We start from the raw sequence: 18,333 nt of genomic DNA, 5'->3' as shown, positions 1-18,333 counted from the left end.
AAAGCCAACATGAAGAAACTCCCTGAGCAACCTGGTGTGACCTGATAGCTGCCCTTGCTGTGTGATGCACATTGGCCTTGAGACCTCCTAGGGTCCCTTCCCAGCACGAATGTCTGTCCATTTCCTTCCACCACAGGTCTTCCCTTCTCCATGGTAAGGAAAGCACTCAGGTTCCCCATGACCATGAGGAAAGCCAGACTATGTTTGGTCAGGTAATCTGTGTCATTCCTGTCCCAAACCACTCACTGCTGCTCAGATGCAGAGCTGCATGGCAGGTACCCCCAAAACAGCCTTGATCTAGTGTTCCGCTTCACCTTCTATTTCCTTTCTCCCTCTTCTCTTCCCTTTGATCCTTCTTGTACCCTCCCACACTAACAGCCCACCTCTGTTCACTCTTTCCTCACTGGCCCTGGCTTTGCTGGCTTTGAAGCTGTTTCTGAGATGGTCACCATGGATAATCCTACATTGGAAGGAAATTGCATTAAAGTAGCACCACCTTCTACTATTTGTATTACCCTGCAACTCCCCGTGCTGTTACCTTGTGAGGGACACCACCATCACGGTGACCATCTGCACACAAATATTGAGCTTCAGTCTCGGGGACCTTGAGAAACTCTGGGGTTTAGAGAACAGAAACCTCTTGAAATGTTACAAGGAGAAATGGCCAGTCCTGCACTGGGGGGAAGAATAAGCCTGGACCCGTGTGTCCCTCTGTGGGGCTTCCTGTTGTAGTCAAGTGGGGAGGAATGGAGAGAGTCCCGAGGAGGATGGCCAATATAGGACGTGGGGCCTCAAGCACATGCCCTGTCTGGGGAGGCTGAAGGACCTGAGGTTCTTCAGGCTGCTGAAGTGGAGGCTCAGAGCACCACACTCACAACCTGCAGCTACTTGAAGGATGCTGTCAAAGATGCTGGAGCTTTTCTTCATAGTGGAAAAAAAGGAGGAAAAAGGAAGAGCACCTCAAAGTGTGGTTTGGGAGGCTGAGACGAGAAATGAGGAGAAGGAAATGTGACTCCAAGGGCAGTGCTGATGTAGAATAGGGTGCCCAGAGGGAGTCTGGACCAGCCCATGGCTTTCTCTTTCAAGGAACAGCCAGGGACGATGGAGCGATATCAGTAAGGCTAGTGAGATATTGGGGTGAAATGGAAAAAAGGATTGGGTGTCTTCAAAGAAAGAGGTGCAGGTGCGGGACACTGTAGGGCAGGCTGTATTGGACACTGCTGAGGGCTGTGGCAAGGCTGAAAGACCCCAACCACAGATGACCTCTGCATCATCATGGCTATGGCTATTGTCTCTGCAGTCAAGGCCGACCAGAAGGTGCCTTCAATTGATTCAGGAAGACCTCATGACCTCCTTGCTCCACCATAGTCCTGCTCCAGGCATTGCACATCCCCACATCCCACTGGCCCAGGAAGAGCCCTGAGCAACATGTGAGGGACAGGATCTCCCTTCCAAGGGGATGGGGGTCAGGGCTTGTCCATCTGGCTTCATTTAACACTTCCAGGTTACTCAGCATCAGAGCCACCTTGCCATTGCCTTTGCCTACCTGTCATCACTGCCTCCACTTGCCTGCTCTAACCAGCCCCTGGGGAGGCTTTGTTGGTAATGTCCCTCAGGGGGACCCATTAACCCTCTGAGAAACTGTGGAGTTTACATCTGACTGTGACTTCTTGAGAGGTTTCATCAAATTCCTCTCAGGGTCTGAGCTTCATGGACTCATCCCCAAACCCAGCAGAGGGGTCATTAAAAGGCCGCCTTGGGCTGGTCCTCTGCTGCTGCTCTCCTGGGACAAAGGGAGCTCATGGCAAGTGGGCAGCCCTGCAGAGAGACATCTCTGGCCAGGAGCAGCTCCTCTGCAGAGCACAGCAGGGCTGAGGGCGCTGGGAGAGGAGTGAGGCAGAGAGTGGGAGGATGCTGAGAGCTCAGGGAAGGAGAAATCTTCACAGCCCTCTACACAGTAAGTCTCTGGGTACAGGCAAGTGCCACTGCGGTTCCTGAAGGGTTCTCCTCAAGCTGTCACAGGTCACAGCCTATAGGACCTTTCTCCAGAGCAGAGGAGGTAAGGGCATCCTCCAGCGCAGGGTTCCCTGCAGCATCGTCAGAGGGACAGAGCATGACGGCTGCCTTGTCCCGGGGTTGGCTGCAGGGTGTGAGGGTGGGTGTGCAGGCAGGGGTGCCCAGTTGTGTCCTTCAGAGCAGGGTCCCTGCAGCCCAGGGGCTGTGTGCCGGGGCAGGGACTCTGCTGTCTGCCAGGGTCAGCACTCAGCCTGCCCGGGGAGCTGCCCAGGGCACTGCAGGGAGAAGCTGTGGGTGGAAGGAGAGATCTCTAGCAGGTCAGGGTCCTTCTGATGTCAAGAGGGTGCTGCGTGGGTCAGGGCTGCTCACAGCTCCAGATCACTCCCAGCACATGTCCCAGGGGACTTCTCAAGAAGCACATCAAGGCAGGGGCTACCTGGAAGGAAAGGTGCTTTCCAGAGCCTGTGCTTTTCCCGTTTCTTGTGGTGGTGGTGCACAAATATGGTCATGGAGCTCTCAGGGTAGCACCACAGTGCGAGACACTGACAGCATTACAGCCATTGGTCAACACCTCTTCAAGGAACCTGGTAAAGTCCCTTCACTCACCTCAGCCTCCTCCTCAGGTGGGAAAGGGGTAACGGGAGCAAAATCAACAAAAGAAACCCCCACAGTTCTGTTCTGCACTCAGGTGAATTGGGAGTGGCAAGGGTCAAATCTCTCTTATATCACGGGTAGATTTAACCTGTGATCACTCCTGTTTCCTCTCTGCCTGTTGCTGCACAGCAGGACTGACTCCTCTGGAGCCCATAGAAGAGGCCCCTGCTCTGCATTGCACCCTCAGCCAGCACAATCCAAGGATCACGCCAGGATGTGCGTGAAGACAGACAGAGGACACTTGTGGTTGCTTACTGTGATGAATGGAATAGGTTCTGCTCACAGGTGTCTGTCCTGACTCTTCACTGCGTTTCCCCCTTGGATAGTGCCCTTGTGTGCAGAGGGAGCAAATGTCCAATGGCAGCTCCATCACTGAGTTCCTCCTCCTGGCATTCGCAGACACACGGGAGCTGCAGCTCTTGCACTTCTGGCTCTTCCTGGGCATCTACCTGGCTGCTCTCCTGGCCAATGGCCTCATCATCACTGCCATAGCCTGCGACCACCACCTCCACACCCCCATGTACTTCTTCCTCCTCAACCTCTCCCTCCTCGACCTAGGCTCCATCTCCACCACTGTTCCCAAAGCCATGGCCAATTCCCTCTGGGACACCAGGGCCATCTCCTATGCAGGATGTGCTGCTCAGGTCTTTTTCTTTTTCTTTCTGATCTCAGCAGAATATTCTCTCCTCACTGTCATGGCCTATGACTGCTACATTGCCATCTGCAAACCCCTGCACTTACGGGACCCTCCTGGGCAGCAGAGCTTGTGTCCACATGGCAGCAGCTGCCTGGGGCACTGGGTTTCTCTATGCTGTGCTGCACACGGCCAATACATTTTCTATACCACTCTGCCAGGGCAATGCTCTGGACCAGTTCTTCTGTGAAATCCCCCAGATCCTCAAGCTCTCCTGCTCAGATGCCTACCTCAGGGAAGTTGGGCTTATTGTGGTTAGTGTCTGTTTATTCTTACTGTGTTTTGTTTTCATTGTGGTGTCCTATGTGCAGATCTTCAGGGCCGTGCTGAGGATCCCCTCTGAGCAGGGACGGCACAAAGCCTTTTCCATGTGCCTCCCTCACCTGGCTGTGGTCTCCCTGCTTATCAGCACTGTCACATTTGCTCACCTGAAGCCCCCCTCCATCTCCTCCCCATGCCTGGACCTGGTGGTGGCAGTTCTGTACTCGGTGGTGCCTCCAGCAGTGAACCCCCTCATCTACAGCATGAGGAACCAGGAGCACAAGGAGGCCCTGAGGAAACTAGTCCAATGGACCTTGCACCAATAACAGTAATTTGTCTCCCCTTCTCTGCAGAGTGTCCAGAACATATTTTAGGCCAGTACTTTGTTTGTTTTTTTTTTTCTCTGATAATCATACTTAGAGGTAATTGCTTGGGTTCATAGCACTTTTCTTGAGGCTCTGTCCTGTTGTGTCTGATCCCTGAAGTCCCCATGTGTCACCTTTTGCCTTCCTAATAGCCTCTCTGCAATAAAAGGGGATCTCCTGAGGGAGGTGCCTGCACCCTGGGCACTCCTTGATACAGCTGTGGCTAAGAACAAGCCAGAGGAATTGGACTTTCCAAGTCTCTTCTGCCTGGTTTTCTCCTTCTCTTTGGGGAAATAATCTCATGGTATCACTGTCAGACACCAAGCACTTAGTTGAAGGCTCTCGTCTTGGTGTCCAGGGGCATTGGAAATGGTGCACGAGCTCCCAGCCCCCTTCCTCAGGCTGTCACAGGTATGACGGGGCTGATGGCAGAGTGGAAAGGAATCTGGTGTGGTCAGGAGAGGATGGGGACACTGCAGGTACTCTGGGGTGGGAAGTGAATGGAGACTCAGAAGGCGAAAGACCCTGAGATGAAGTCCCCCCAGGGCAGAGCACTCACTCCAGGTACCCGCAAAGAAAGACTCTGCAGTGCTGTGGGAGTCCGTGAAGATGCAGCAGGCACAGGGCAGGAGAGTGGAGAGATGCAGGAGGTGCCTGAGGAGCCGCAGGGCCAGGACTCTGCTGGTGTCCTGGGGAGCAGGGCTGGCGGGGAGGCAGAGTGGGGCAAAGGCGGTCAGGGCTGGGGATCCCCTGCAGCGTCAATGCAGGAGAGGCCGAGAGGGAGTGGCCTGCGCTGGCACTTGGGGCCAGCTGCAGGCCTGGGGCCGATGGGGAGGCTGAGCCCCCCCTCTGCCTCCCAGCAGCTGCTGTGCCCTTCCGAGGGGCTGGGGCTGTGGGCTGAGTGCCCAGAGCTCTGCAGCAGCCCAGACTGCCAGCCCAGACTGGGCTGCTCTGCTGGGCTGCGCTGGGGAGAGGGCAGGGAAGGTGGGGGAGAGCCGGGGAGGGGATGGGCTGGACTGGAAAGTGCCCAGGACAGGAACAGCCTGACGTTATCGGAGCTGTGTGACCCTCCAGGGGGAGGACCCGCTCCAGTGGGCCTGTGGAGCAGAGCCTGATCTCCTCGAGAAGGAAGCAAGTCATCACAGGTGCAGGAGAGAGGAGCTGCTCTGTGCCATGTTCCCTGGACACGCTGGGGAAGCTGCCCCAGGGCAAGTGGGAGAAACCGCCCCACGCATCGTCCATTTCCCTCGCTGGCCATACACCCAGCCCTGGGAAGGGACCTTGGTTGTGGGGCCAGCTCCGTCCTCCTGCTGGGCTCAGTGCCTGTCCTGGGGCACGGCCAGCCCGGTGCCGTCTCTCTTCTGTCCCACACCCTGCAGATCCCACCGCACGGGTGACTGCTGACACCTGCATGGGACATGACTGAGGTTGTGCAGGGGCAGGTACTGGTGGGGGGCTGCCAAATGGAGGGCTGCTGCGGGTGGAGGCATGGAGGGCTGCCACAGGGACTGTGCTGCTGGAGACGTTTCCCCACCCCAAGAACGCACCCTGCTCTATCTAGTGCCTGCACTGCAGGGCCGGGGGACCATGTTGGGCAGCAGGGCTTGGCCAGCCCAGCTGAGGAGGTCTCGTCTTCTTGCCCCACGCTCTTCAGCCTGGGTTCAGGGTCAGGCTGTGGAGCTTCGAGAGCCCATGTTCCCTGGGGAATATTCCTGCTGACAGAGACATTTCCATCCTGCCAGCCACAGTTTCCAGCAAAAATGGCTCCCTGCAAGGTCTCGTGATGCACCCCAGAGGGAGCGCCCATTTCCTCACCCTGGGGTTCCCCAGCTGCTCTTTCCCCCAGGCCCTGCCTGGGCCACACTGGTCCCGTGGCACAGAGGCTATGACAGAGCTGCTGTGTTGGGGTGAACCCTGGGCTGTGGCCCCACAGAAACGAGCCCTAAGGTGGCCACTGTGCCCTGAACACCCAATCCAGCCCCAGGGGGTCTCACGTCCCATGGATCACCTCCCACAGTGGTTAGGAGGCAGCTCTGCTCCCCACTGTCCTGGCACAGGGTACAGAGGCACTTGCTGGGGCACACGGGGCTGGGATTGCCCCTTCCCTGGCTCTGCCAGGTCCCCAGTCTCCATGAGCTGTTCCTGCTCCCTTGGGCCCTCACAGACCTTGGAGCAGTGCTGGTAGATCCCCAGAGCTGCCTCCTTCCTGGGCAGGGACTGTAAGGCCCCACGGCAGCCCTGGGACCCCCTCGTCCTGCTGCGCTCCAGCCCCCAGCCCTGCCCTCCTGCTGCCTCCCAGGGGTGTCAGTGAGGGTTTGTGTTGGGGCAGTACCTGTGTGCAGGTGCAGGGGGGATGAGAGCAGGAGCAATGGGGGGACCTTTCCCTCAGTGCTGTGGGAGGCAGAGGAGGGAGAGTCCAGGGGAGGGAGAAAGGATCCCCAGGAGACATGGGCTGCTGCCCAAAACCATCATCCAGCCCCTGCTCTGGAGATGGTCCTGTCTGGGAGGCTGCTAATTTGGGCACATTTCCATGGCAGAGGGTATTTTGTGTCCCTCCCCTAAAGCCGGCACTGCTGGGAGCTCAGCCAGGGTCCCTCTCCCTGGGCTGGGGCTTTCACCTGCCCCAGCTCCCATGGGCAGAGAAATGACTCTCGCAGGAGCTGGGTAGGGAGAAGGGTTTGACACTTGGGCAGGAACCTGAAACCCAAACTGCCCTCCCAGGTCCCACCGGTGGGTCTTCAGACCCCTCAAGCTCTTCCCTGATGGGCTTCTCTGCTGCAGACCAGAAGGTGTGTTGGGTGTCCATTGCAGGGGAGCAGCCCCAGGTGGGTAGCACTGCAAACAGCAGGATCTGGCCCTAGAGCAGAAGAGGGGAGGAGGCAACTGTCACCAAGAGCATCTCTCATGGCAGTGTTGACCCATTCCTTGCTGGGAGCTCCTCCACCCCTGGGGTAACCTTGAGGGATATGGGGGAAGCCCAGGGTCACAGACCCCTCTACCCTGATCCTTAGAGCTTTCCTGCTGGCAGTCCCTGGCCTTGTGAGATGCAGGGCTGGAGCCTGCCCAGTGGGACTTTCCCAAGGGAAGGAGGCTGTGTTTGCTGTGCCCATGTGTGTCACCCATGATGATGACCTTGAGGGTCTCTCCCTGATAACTCTCCTCTCCTGAGGGATTTCCACAGCCGTGCTCTGCCCAGCGTGAGGCAGCAGTGCAGAGGGTTGGGGTCTCACCATCAGGCCCCTTGTGTAGGTCCTGGGGAGCTGCTGCAGGAGCAAGCACAGATCTGGGGTACAGTGATGATCCCGCATTGCTGCAGAGAACAGACCCAGCCCGCAGGCCCAGACTGTTCAGGCCCCAAAATGCCCTGAAATGGGCTCTTTCTGCTCAGGTGTGCTGCCCCCTCACACACACCCCTGGGCTCTGTGGCTCATCTCCCGGAGGAGGAGGAGAAGGAGGAGGCAAAGCTCTGCCAGGTGCCAGCGTAAGGGAGAAATATTACCCCTGGGGGAGGGCAGAGCTGGCAGGGAGGTGGCATGGGGCAGACACTGGGCTCTTCTCCCTGGTCCCCACCTGGGGCGGCTTGAGTCCGCAGCTCAGTGTCCATACTGGCACCAAACATCCTGTGTTCAGAAGATATCCCCACCCCACCGCCCTTCTTCTGTACTTCACTTTTATACCTTATTTCTCTGAATTTGGGCCCACTGTTCCTGGGGGGCACTGAGCACCCTGCAGTAAAAGGCCATGTCTCATGTCCCACTTTGGGTTGCAGGTGGTTTTGGTGTGAGAACAGCTGAGGCACCATCTCCTGGCCCTTGCTGCCTGTGCATGGCTTTGGACAGGCCTGTGTCTCCCTGATCCCACCAGCATGGGCTGGACGGAGACACCAAACCCCCAGGAACAAGAGGTGGGTACCAGCCCCAGCAGTCCCACCTCTGCAGGGCTGTGCCTGACCTCAGCACCTCTGGGTTCCTCTGCTCAAGGCAGTGGTGATGGCAGAGGGAGAAAGACCTGGAGACAGGGATAGGGTAAGAAATGCCATTCCACCAGCTGGGAGTCCCACAGGCCTGTCCAGGCTGGTCCAGCTCAGACACCCCTAGCTGCTGGCACAGGGGGGTGTTTCCCAGCTGGGATGGGATCTGCACCTGAGCTCAGGTCCAGCACCTCTGGGAGGTGGCTCAGCAGAGGCAGCGCACACAGCCCTCCTCACCCCACAGACAGGCCCTGGGTGGGCAGGGCAGGCCCACAGTGCCTGGAGAGGACCAGTGCTCCAGCTCCAGCCTGTACCCACCTGAGGCTGGGCACTGGGGGAAAAAGCACCCTTGGAGATGCCGGGGATCGAACCCAGGACCTCCCACATGCGAAGCAGGCGCTCTGCCGCTGAGCTACATCCCCTTCACGCCTGCCAGCAGGACAGACACTCTGCTGCCGTGACATGTCTATGACAAGCACAGCCCTGTTGTCCCCTGGGTGCCCGGGGACCCTCTGCAGAAAACAGCATTTGAAGCCTCCTGAGATGGGGGAAGTCAGGACGGCCTCTCCACGGGGGCCTGATCCTGGCACAGGGGTGCACTGCAGAGCATTGGCCCTTCCACATCTCGGCAGGGCAATGGGGCAGAAGGAGGCTCTTGCTGCAGGCGCTGCTCCCACGCTCTGACCCACTCTGGGCTTGATGGAGAGGAGAAAGCCCCCGAGCCTCCTCTGCCACCCAGGGCAACAGCCGTCTGTCTCCCATCTGTCCCCAGCTCCACAGGAGGAGCAGAGCAACAGGGTGAGGGAAACACCCTGCCTGGGGTGAGGTGTCCCCAGGCTCTGATGGCACCCCAGGGTGTGCAGTGGGGGGACATGGGGACAGAAACCTCTCACCCCCTCATCCAGGTAGCGGGCCTCCCCCTGCACCCCCCCTCCCCGCCAGCATCCCTGGAGGTGGGGTGAAGGGCAGGCTTCCATCGCCCTGGGGCTGATGCCCAGAGAGGAGCACAGAGGTGTTTCATCAGTCATTGCAGCAGGCGGGTCAAGGGGGGCAAGAAACTCTGCTCAGGACAGCGTGTGACTACACACGACGCCCATGCACTGCAGTGGGTGATCCTCAGCACGGCTTGGTCAGCTGTCCTGGGCACATCAGAGGTCTCGCTGCGACAGACCTCCAGAGGAAGGGTGCTGCCATTCAGGCCTCAGCTCCAGGGAGTGCCTCTGCCTGGGAGTGGGGGGGGACAGTGGCCTCTGGTCTGGGAACTGAGAACCAGGTGAAGGGGGGTGTGAGGAGAGGAGCAGTCTGTGCACCATGGAGAATGAGAAAGAGGAGAGAGACAGGGTCTTTGCAGAGACCGCGCAGTGGAGAGACCTCGATCCCTGTGGAGCAGGGAAGGAGGGAGAGCTGGAGACCACCCCAGAGGAGCACTGAATGGAGAGTCCTGCCCAGGGGGAGGCTGGGGACTCGTGGTGCTGGAGGAAGGCTCCTTCTGAGCTGCAGGGCTGCAGCTACAGAGCAGGGACAGTGCTCTGGCAAGAGGTGAAGGAGCAAGCAGGGCTGGGGCAGGCTGGAGGAAGGCAGACAGGTCTGCAAAAATCTGAGGGAGAAAATGATTGCTGAAGCCCGGGGTTGAACCAGGGACCTTTAGATCTTCAGTCTAACGCTCTCCCAGCTGAGCTACTTCAGCCCTGCCCCAGCAGCCCTGGTCCCCGTGCCACCCATGCCAGGCCACAGGCTGGCACCCAGGAGGAGTGCTCCTCAGGGAGGTTCCCAGGGGAAAGCTGTGCCCAGCCCAGAGCAGAGGGGACCTGGCTCCTCCCTGACCCCAAGGCCAGGTGGGCTCCAGCTTTGGTGGAGGCCAGCTTACACTGGGCATGCCAAGATGTCTGTGGGCCTTGTACAAACGGGACAGTGGTGAAGGTAAATGGGCAGACCAGGCATGTGCAACTGCAAAGGCTGCCCGTGGAAGAAGCGTGGGGCTGGTGGAAGACCTTACCTCCTTCCCCAGGGAAGGCCTCCTCCCAACCCTTTTGTCCCTGGCTCCACTTCACTCACTCCTTCATTCCCAACTCCTCTATCTCCTCCCCGCTGAGCAGGGCAGGGGGATGGGGAATGGGAGTTGCGGTCAGTCCATAACAGTTCCTCTCTGCTGCTCCTTCCCTCTAAGACTTTTCCCATGGGGTCCCTCCTATGGGCTACAGTCCTTCAAGACAAACCCACTCCAGCATGGGCTGTCCTCCATCCAGCATTCTTTCAGGAATTGTCCAACATCTTCAGTGTTGGGTCCTCGACGGACTGCAGGGCTTACTTTCCCCACCATGGTCTTCTCCATGGGCCGCAGGGAAATACCGGCTCTACTCTGATATTCTCCATGGGCTGCAGGAGGCAATCTGCTCTTGTGCCTGGAGCACCTCTTCCCCCTCCCTCTTCACCAACCTCCGTGCTTGCAGGGCTGTTTCTCACATTTTGTCTCCCTTACTCCTCTCCCATTCTGGCACTTGTGTCCTTTCTTAAATATGCTTTTGTAAAGGTCCCACCAGCTTCACTGATGGGCTCGATTTTGTGCAATGGTGGTCTGCTAGGAGCCTGCTGGAACCAGCTCTGTCTGGCATGGGGAGGCAGCCCCTGGTGTCTTCTCACAGAGGACACCCCCGCATCCCCCCTGCTGCCAAAGCCTGGACACCACCACCAATACACAGTGTAAATCTTTGCCTTGCTGAATGACATCCCCTTCCTCTTCCCTCATCCACAAATACAATTTACTCGCTGGGGAGGAAGAGAGAGAACAGAGAAGGCCTTGATGCTGTGCAAACATGGTTCAGCAATAGCTACACCATCGGTGTGTTGGCAACTCTGTTTTGGTGACAAATCCCAAACACAGTACCACAGGGGCTGCCGTGAAGAAAATTAACTCCATCCCAGCCCAAACCAGTACAGTGTGCCTGGAAGAATGTTTCCAGGATTAGCTGCTCTATCTCCTTCCCAGGGAGAGAGAGGTGAGGCTGACTGGCCGGTAGTTCCCTGGGTCCTTCTTCTTGCCCTTCTCGAAGACAGGAGGCACATGTGGTTTCTTCCACTCTTTGGAGGACTGTATTGTGTGCGCACTTGTGAACTGAGGCAAGAGTCCTCCCACCAGCTGTGGGTTTGTGGCAGGTATGGGAGGAAGCTGAGTCCCTGTGATGGATCCACTCGACTCCCTGACCAAACCAGCAGTAGTTTGGTTCAGGGTCCAAAGGAGGTAAAGGCCCAGGTGTAACCTGGCCAACAACTTCTCTAGTTCCAGTCTGGTCTCTGAAAACAGGAGCAGAGGGACATGGTGAGCATTGATGTATATGGGCTTGGAAACTGGAACACCCATCACATGATTAAGACATGAGTAACAGGTGGTTCCTCCAAGACTCATTTGTCAGGGAACAAAGAAAGTTGTGGGTACAAGGAGTCTCATGCATACCTTTCCCATCACATGGAATTTGCCTGTGAGCCAACCACTCTATTCCATAAATGTGGCAGCCTAAGGGTATCTTCTTTGAGCTCTCCCTGCTAAGCAGCTGGCTGCCCAGTGGTGATCTCTCCTTGAGCTGGGACACCTCTCAAGGTTACTCCTCAAGGCTGAGACCTCTTACCCACTGCAGATCTTTGCTAAGTGACTGATATTGTGCTTAATCTTGTGTAAGAGTGCACTAAGATTTTGTATTGGTGACTTTGATTCTGTTTTGGTAGCTGTGAATCATTGTTATATCCTCTGTGCAGTAAGGAATAGAGTGATCCTTGCCATCTGACTTTGTTAAGGTGCAGTAAAACTGCTTTTGCTGATACTTCTGGCGGTGGTTCTTTAATTGGTCTAAATCGCCCGTCTGTGACAAATTGGTGTAGTCGGGAGGAGTCTGGATCAGGATTTGTGACAGGAGACCTTATTGCAGGCATACAGTGTATAGGGCAGGCTTACGGGAAGAGGGAGACTTTTTACCAGGGCCTGTAGTGATAGGACAAGAGGCTTTTAAACTGGAAGAGGGTAGGTTTAGATTGAACATAAGGATGAAATTTTATCTGGTGAGGGTGGTGAGACACGGGCACAGGTTGCCCAGAGAAGTTGTGGATGCCCTGTCTGTGGAAGTGTTCAATGCCAGGCTGGATGGGGCTTTGAGCAACCTGGTCTAGTGGAAGGTGGGTCCCCCATGGGGTCAGAAGTCCTTGAGGAGCCTGCTCCAGCATGGGCTTCCCACATGGTCACAGCCTCCTTTGGGGGCAACCACCTGCTCTGGAATGGGGTCCTCCAAGGGCTGCAGGTGACTGTCTGCTCCAACATTAACCTCCATGGGCTGGTGGGGGTCAGCCTGCCTCACCATGGTCTTCTCCATGATTTGCAAGGGAATCTCTGCTCTGGTGTCTGCAGCACCTCCTCCCTCTCCTTCTTCCCTGACCTTGCTGTCTGCAGGATTTTTTCCTCACTGTTTTTTTTTCCTACCTTACTCCTGTCTCACTCTGGCATTTGTGCCCTTTCTGAAATATGCTTTCACAGAGGCACCACCAGCTTTGCTGATGAGCTCAGCTTGTGCCAGCAGTAGGGCTATTGCAGTGCTGGCTGGACTTGGCTGTGTAGGGCATGGGACAACACACTGTCTCTTCTGACAGGGGCTCCTGTTGCTCCTCCACTACTAAAAAAAGTGGATGTTGAAACCCATACAGAGCAAAATGCTTGGCCCTGCTCTTCCACTGTCAAGAACTCCAAACTACTCATTGGAACAGAGAAGGCCTTGACACTGTGCACACACTGCTCAGCAATAGCTAAAATATGGGTGTGTTATCACCACTGTTTGGGCCACCAATGCAAAGCACCATATGAGCTGCTATGAGGAAAATTAACCCCATCCCACCTAGTCCCAGTACAATCCGCACCCTTATTCCACAGCATTTCCGTCATGCTCAGGTCCCACGTTGACTGATACACCTGAGTGTACACATTCAGGATGTACACAATCGCCCAATTCCTGTGTTGTTGCATTTCTACACCCTACTCGAGCCTTTCCATTCTCTCTCTTTCTCGTTCCCACAATCCCCTCTTACCAACACTTACAACTTGTACTCCGTACTTAAACCATCTTTACTTCCAACAGTCAGGTTTACACATCCTCATTAACCACTACACCCTGTTCCTTGACACACGCTGATATTGTTCACTCATTCCAGGCCCACTCCCTCCACCCCCACACGTGTCAATGACTTGGGTCCCATCTGCCAAGGTGATCACTCAGGACAGGTGAAGTACTCGCCCCATTCCTCGTGAGGATTGCCCGCTGTTGGTTCAAGTGGTTCCTGCTGCCTTGCTTCCTAGCACATGCAACTCACATCATGGAGGATTTTCCCCCAAGGTTAGATCTCCTTGAGGTACACACCAGATCTCCCATCCTTCCACATTACCCACCGAGTACAGCCAGGTCCTTGAGCCAAGACAATCTCACAGATGGGCTTGCTTGTTCCCAGGGGAGGAGCAGCCCACACTGCCTTCCCCAGCCAGCTCCCTGTGTGCGCTATGGGGACCTTACCTCCTCCCACAGTATGCGCAGGCTTTGTTTGGGCAGGACCAGGAAGGTTAGCAGATCCTCTGGTGTGTACCAGCTGAATGGCTTCTGCTAAACTGATCACCTGTCCAATATGAGATGAGGCAGTGTCCCCGTGACTTTGGCCTGCTCTCTCAGCATCCTTGGGTGAAGTCCCTCCCATCTCATGGACTGGCAAGGGTTGAGTTTGATCAAGTGACCCTAGATTTCATCCCCACCCACTGATGGTTGTTCTCCATGGGTTCTGCTTCAAGGTGCAAGGGCCTGGGAGACCTTGCTGATGAAGACTGAGCCAAAGGCAACATAGAGCATCTCAGACCTATTTACACCTGCTCTTGCTAAGTTCTGCAGCAGCCCTGCACTGTCTTTGTTTCTTCTTTAACTTCAGTAGTAACATCTCATCTTGGTGCCACTGAGCTCCTTTGAGAGAGTCAACTGAATATCCTTATGGGCTGTTGCAGGAGGCTGTCCTTAGAGACCAGTGGTACTGAGCTCTACTCAGCGCTCAGTACTTGTGCTCTGCCCTTCAGTGCTCCTGCCCATAAAATCCTGCAGTTGTTACTACCCTGTTGTCCATCCCGTAGTGAGGTCGATACTTCCCAGCTGCTCCAGCAAACAGATGACAAGTTTCTCCTGATGACGTGGTTTAGGCCCAGCCGGCAGCTAAGCACCACGCGCTGCTCGCTCACCCCTCCCCCGGCAGGATGTGGAGAGAACAGAAAAACAAGGGCAAAGCCTCGAGGATTGGGATAAGGGCAGTTTACTGGGACAGCAAGGGAGAGGGAAAACAATCAACAACAGCACTGATAACAGATATTCACAATGGGTGATAACAGAGAACAATTTACCGATCCAACCACCGACCCACTAGAAGCTCAGCCCATTCCAGAACCGTGCCGAAAACCGCGCCACCCCCCCACTGCCCGACTAGCCCCCCTTTTATGGTGAGCATGATGTCACATGGTATGGAATAGCCCCCGGCCAGCTTGGGTCACCTGTCCTGGCTCCTTGTGAAATTAACTCTGTCCTTGCCAGAACCAGGACATTCGTAAAGGATCAGACACAACAGGACAGAGCCTCAAGAGAAGTGCTATGAACCCAAGCAATTACCTCTAACTATGATTATGAGAGAAATAAAAACCCAGAGTACTGGCCTAAAATATACTCTTGGAACTTTGCGAAGAAGGGGAGACAAATTACTATTGGTGGTTCAAGGTCCATTAGATTAGTGTCCTCAAGGCATTCTTGAGCTCCTGGTTCCTCATGCTGTAGATGATGGGGTTCAATGCTGGAGGCACCACCGAGTACAGAACTGCCACCACCAGGTCCAGGGATGGGGAGGAGATGGAAGCAGGCTTCAGGTGAGCAAATATGGCAGTGCTGATAAACAGGGAGACCACAGCCAGGTGAGGGAGGCACGTGGAAAAGGCTTTGTGCCGTCCCTGCTCAGAGGGGATCCTCAACAAAGCCCTGAAGATCTGCACATAGGACAGCACAATGAAAACAAAACACCCAAAACCTAAAAAACAGCTTAATATAAGAAGCCCAACTTCCCTGAGGTAGGAGCCTGAGCAGGAGAGCTTGAGGATCTGGGGGAGTTCACAGAAGAATTGGTCCAGGGCATTACCCTGGCAGAGAGGAATTGAAAATGTATTGGCCGTGTGCAGCACAGCATAGAGAAACCCACTGCCCCAGGCAGCTGCTGCCATGTGGACACAAGCTCTGCTGCCCAGGAGGGTCCCGTAGTGCAGGGGTAGGCAGATGGCAACGTAGCGGTCATAGGCCAAGACGGTGAGGAGGGAATATTCTGCTGAGATCAGAAAGTAAAAGAAAAAGACCTGAGCAGCACATCCTGTGTAGGAGATGGTCCTGGTGTCCCAGAGGGAATTGGCCATGGATTTGGGCACAGTGGTGGAGATGGAGCCCAGGTCGAGGAGGGAGAGGTTGAGGAGGAAGAAGTACATGGGGGTGCGGAGGTGGTGGTCGCAGGCTATGGCAGTGATGATGAGGCCATTGCCCAGGAGAGCAGCCAGGTAGATGCCCAGGAAGAGCCAGAAGTGCAAGAGCTGCAGCTCCCGTGTGTCTGCCAATGCCAGGAGGAGGAACTCAGTGATGGAGCTGCTGTTGGACATGTGCTATTTCTTGGCATGGGGGCTGGTTCAAAAAAGCAAAGGACGGGGAAAAGTTAGGACATCTTCCTCTAAGCAAAGCCACTCCATTTTTCATAGAAATAATCCCTATTCGAAATGCTTTTCCTTTCTCTGGTTTGTGCTGGCTGAGTGTGTGGTGAGGAGCTGAGGAGTCAGCTGTGCTCAGCTGCAGTGGGTACATGGAGCTGGTTTGTGACACCTCCAATGAAGACAAGCGATGTCAGCTGTAATCCACCTTCAATGGAGAAATTAAATCTCTGCACTCATGATTTGGAAAAGTGCGGGATACACAAGAGATTCTTAGCATGTCCTTATAGGAATGTTATCTGTGGTTTTTATTTTTGACCATCACCTCTGGGGATTTTTCCTCTGAGGGTTAGAAATACACATTTTATCATGGAAAACGGGAAGAGTCTTGAGACAGTTCAGGCAAAAGGGCTCAGGTCTTTGTAGCTTAGTGCAGAGTCAGGAGAGCTGAGGTGTCCACTAGACTGCTAATGAAATTGATTCTGTTGCCTTGACGTTGTCGACAAACATAAATTACTCTCTAAAAAATAGCCCAAAAAAAGACTCTAAGGAGAGCAGAGGAGTCCTGTTTCAAAGGGCAGATCTGCAAACTGTTCACTTTCCCAGCTCAGAGGTGGAGTTGTGATTAAGAAGGACACAGCCCCTCTCAGAGAAGCAAAGGCCTCTGAGAGGAGAGAACTGACCTCCAAGGGAAAGCTCAGCACTCCCTGGGATCCTACAGCACAGCCATGCCCTTCTGGGGCAGCTCCCAAGCCCAGCAGCACAGGCAAAGCAGACAGTCCGATGTCCTGAAGATGGGATGTCCTAAAGGCAGAGTCAGCTCATTGCTCAGCAGACAACGCCCAGCAGACATCTAGAGTGAGGGACCACAAGAGAGCAGCCTGAAGGCAGCCTAGCCCAGGGCTTGGCTGCAGTTTCCTCCCACTCCCTGCCCATGTCTCTGCTGCCTGGAGCTGTCCCTGCCAGGAGCTGTTGCTCTGTCCACAGCTCTCCTCCCTGTCCCTGCTCTGAAGGACACAACTGGGCACCCCTGCCTGCACACCTGCATTCACAGCCACTCAAACTTGCCTCTGCACAGGGAGTCCACCTAGCACATCCCAGGAGCTGTGGGCTCTGCCAGCTTGAGGAGATGCCTCCAGGAACTACAGCTGCATTGCCCTGCACCCAGAGACTTACCGTGTCAAGGGCTCTGAAGATTTCTCCTTCCCTGAGCTCTCAGCAAGCCTCCCATTTCCAACTGCCTTTAAGCTCTCTCTGCCTCGCTGTTCTCCCCTCGGTGCTTGCAGGCAGAGCCCTCAGCCCTGCTGTGCTCTGCAGAGGAGCTGCTCCTGGCCAGAGATGTCCCTCTGCAGCACAGCCCACTTGCCATGAGCTCCCTTTGTCCCAGGAGACCAGCAGCAGAGGCCCAGCCCAAGGCGGCATGTTAATGACCCCTCTGGTGGGTTTGGGGATGAGTCCATGAAGCTCAGACCCTGAGAGGAAGCTGATGAAACCTCTCCAGAAGTCACAGTCCGATGCAAACTCCACAGTTTCTTGGAGCATTAATGGGTCCCCCTGAGGGCCATCCCTGACAAAGCAACTCTGGGGCTGGTTAGAGCAGGCAAGTGGAGGCAGTGATGACAGGTAGGCAAAGGCAATGGCAAGGTGGCTCTGATGCTGAGTAATCCTGGGTGTGTTTCATCAAAGGGCCAAGCCCAAGGGCCCCCATCCCCTTGGAAGGGAGGTCCTGATCCACACACACGTGTCTCAGGTCTCTTCCTGGGGCAGGGTATTGTGGGGACATGCAATGCCAAGTGCAGGACAATGGTACGACACCTCCCAGGCCTTTGAGTGGAGACAAGGAGGCCATGAGGCCCTCATGCTGTCAGGATTAGGTGTCTCCTGGTAGGCCTTGCTGACCCAGACAACAGCCACGGCCAATGGGAGAAAGACCTCAGCTCTGTCGGGGGCTTTCAACTTTGTCAGCTTCCTTGACCATCTCCACCACAGGTTGTCCTGTGGTGTCCTATGCCTGCATCTGTTTCCCTGAAGGCTGTGGACATCCACTGTGCTTGCCAACCTTGCTCTCACTTGAGCATCTTCCTACCCTTACTGATATCTCTCCATCCTCATGGGCTGTTCATTGAAATACAAAGCTTTGGCTAATCCAGACTCTTTCTGGGTGGCCTCTTGTACCACAGCACTGCACTTGGAATGATGTTTCATTAACTCAAAGTGACATGAAACCTTCCTATCCAGTCTCAACTTCCAAAGCTTTACTTTGTGCCATTATTTCTTTCTCGTGCTGCTTTCCAATGTTGAGAAAAACTCCACCATCTCTGAAAGCACACTTCAACCAGTCTCAGGATGGTCTGGGTGGCCATGGTCGTCCTAATGCAGACCTGTATGCAGGTGGCCTTTTTCATGATGAGCATGAGGAGTTGCAGGGCTCTTCAGATCCATGTAGGAAATTCCATGAACACCACCTCCAAAACACCAAATGGGTTACAAAACAAGTAAAAGCAGGGACAGCGGTTTGCATGGCAAGGTTTTGTTATGGATGGGGGGCTATAGGGATGGCTTCTGTGAGAAGCTGTTAGAAGCTTCCCCCATGTCCAATAGAATCAGTGCAACTGGCTCCAAGACGGACATGCTGCTG

General features: G+C 55.3%; 1 protein-coding gene across 1 annotated transcript; it reads right to left on the bottom strand.

Moving 5' to 3' along the window:
• Positions 1-14,738: 14,738 nt before the first annotated feature.
• Positions 14,739-15,665, bottom strand: LOC129200065 (olfactory receptor 14A16-like). Its single transcript, XM_054811320.1, has one exon. It carries the CDS (start codon positions 15,648-15,650, stop codon positions 14,739-14,741), a length of 912 nt encoding a protein of 303 aa, XP_054667295.1. The 5' UTR covers positions 15,651-15,665.
• Positions 15,666-18,333: the final 2,668 nt, after the last annotated feature.

This window comes from Grus americana (genome assembly GCF_028858705.1).
Source record: "Grus americana isolate bGruAme1 chromosome 27 unlocalized genomic scaffold, bGruAme1.mat SUPER_27_unloc_1, whole genome shotgun sequence".
Classification (NCBI taxonomy): domain Eukaryota; kingdom Metazoa; phylum Chordata; class Aves; order Gruiformes; family Gruidae; genus Grus; species Grus americana.
This window is presented reverse-complemented; position numbering and strand designations above follow the sequence as displayed.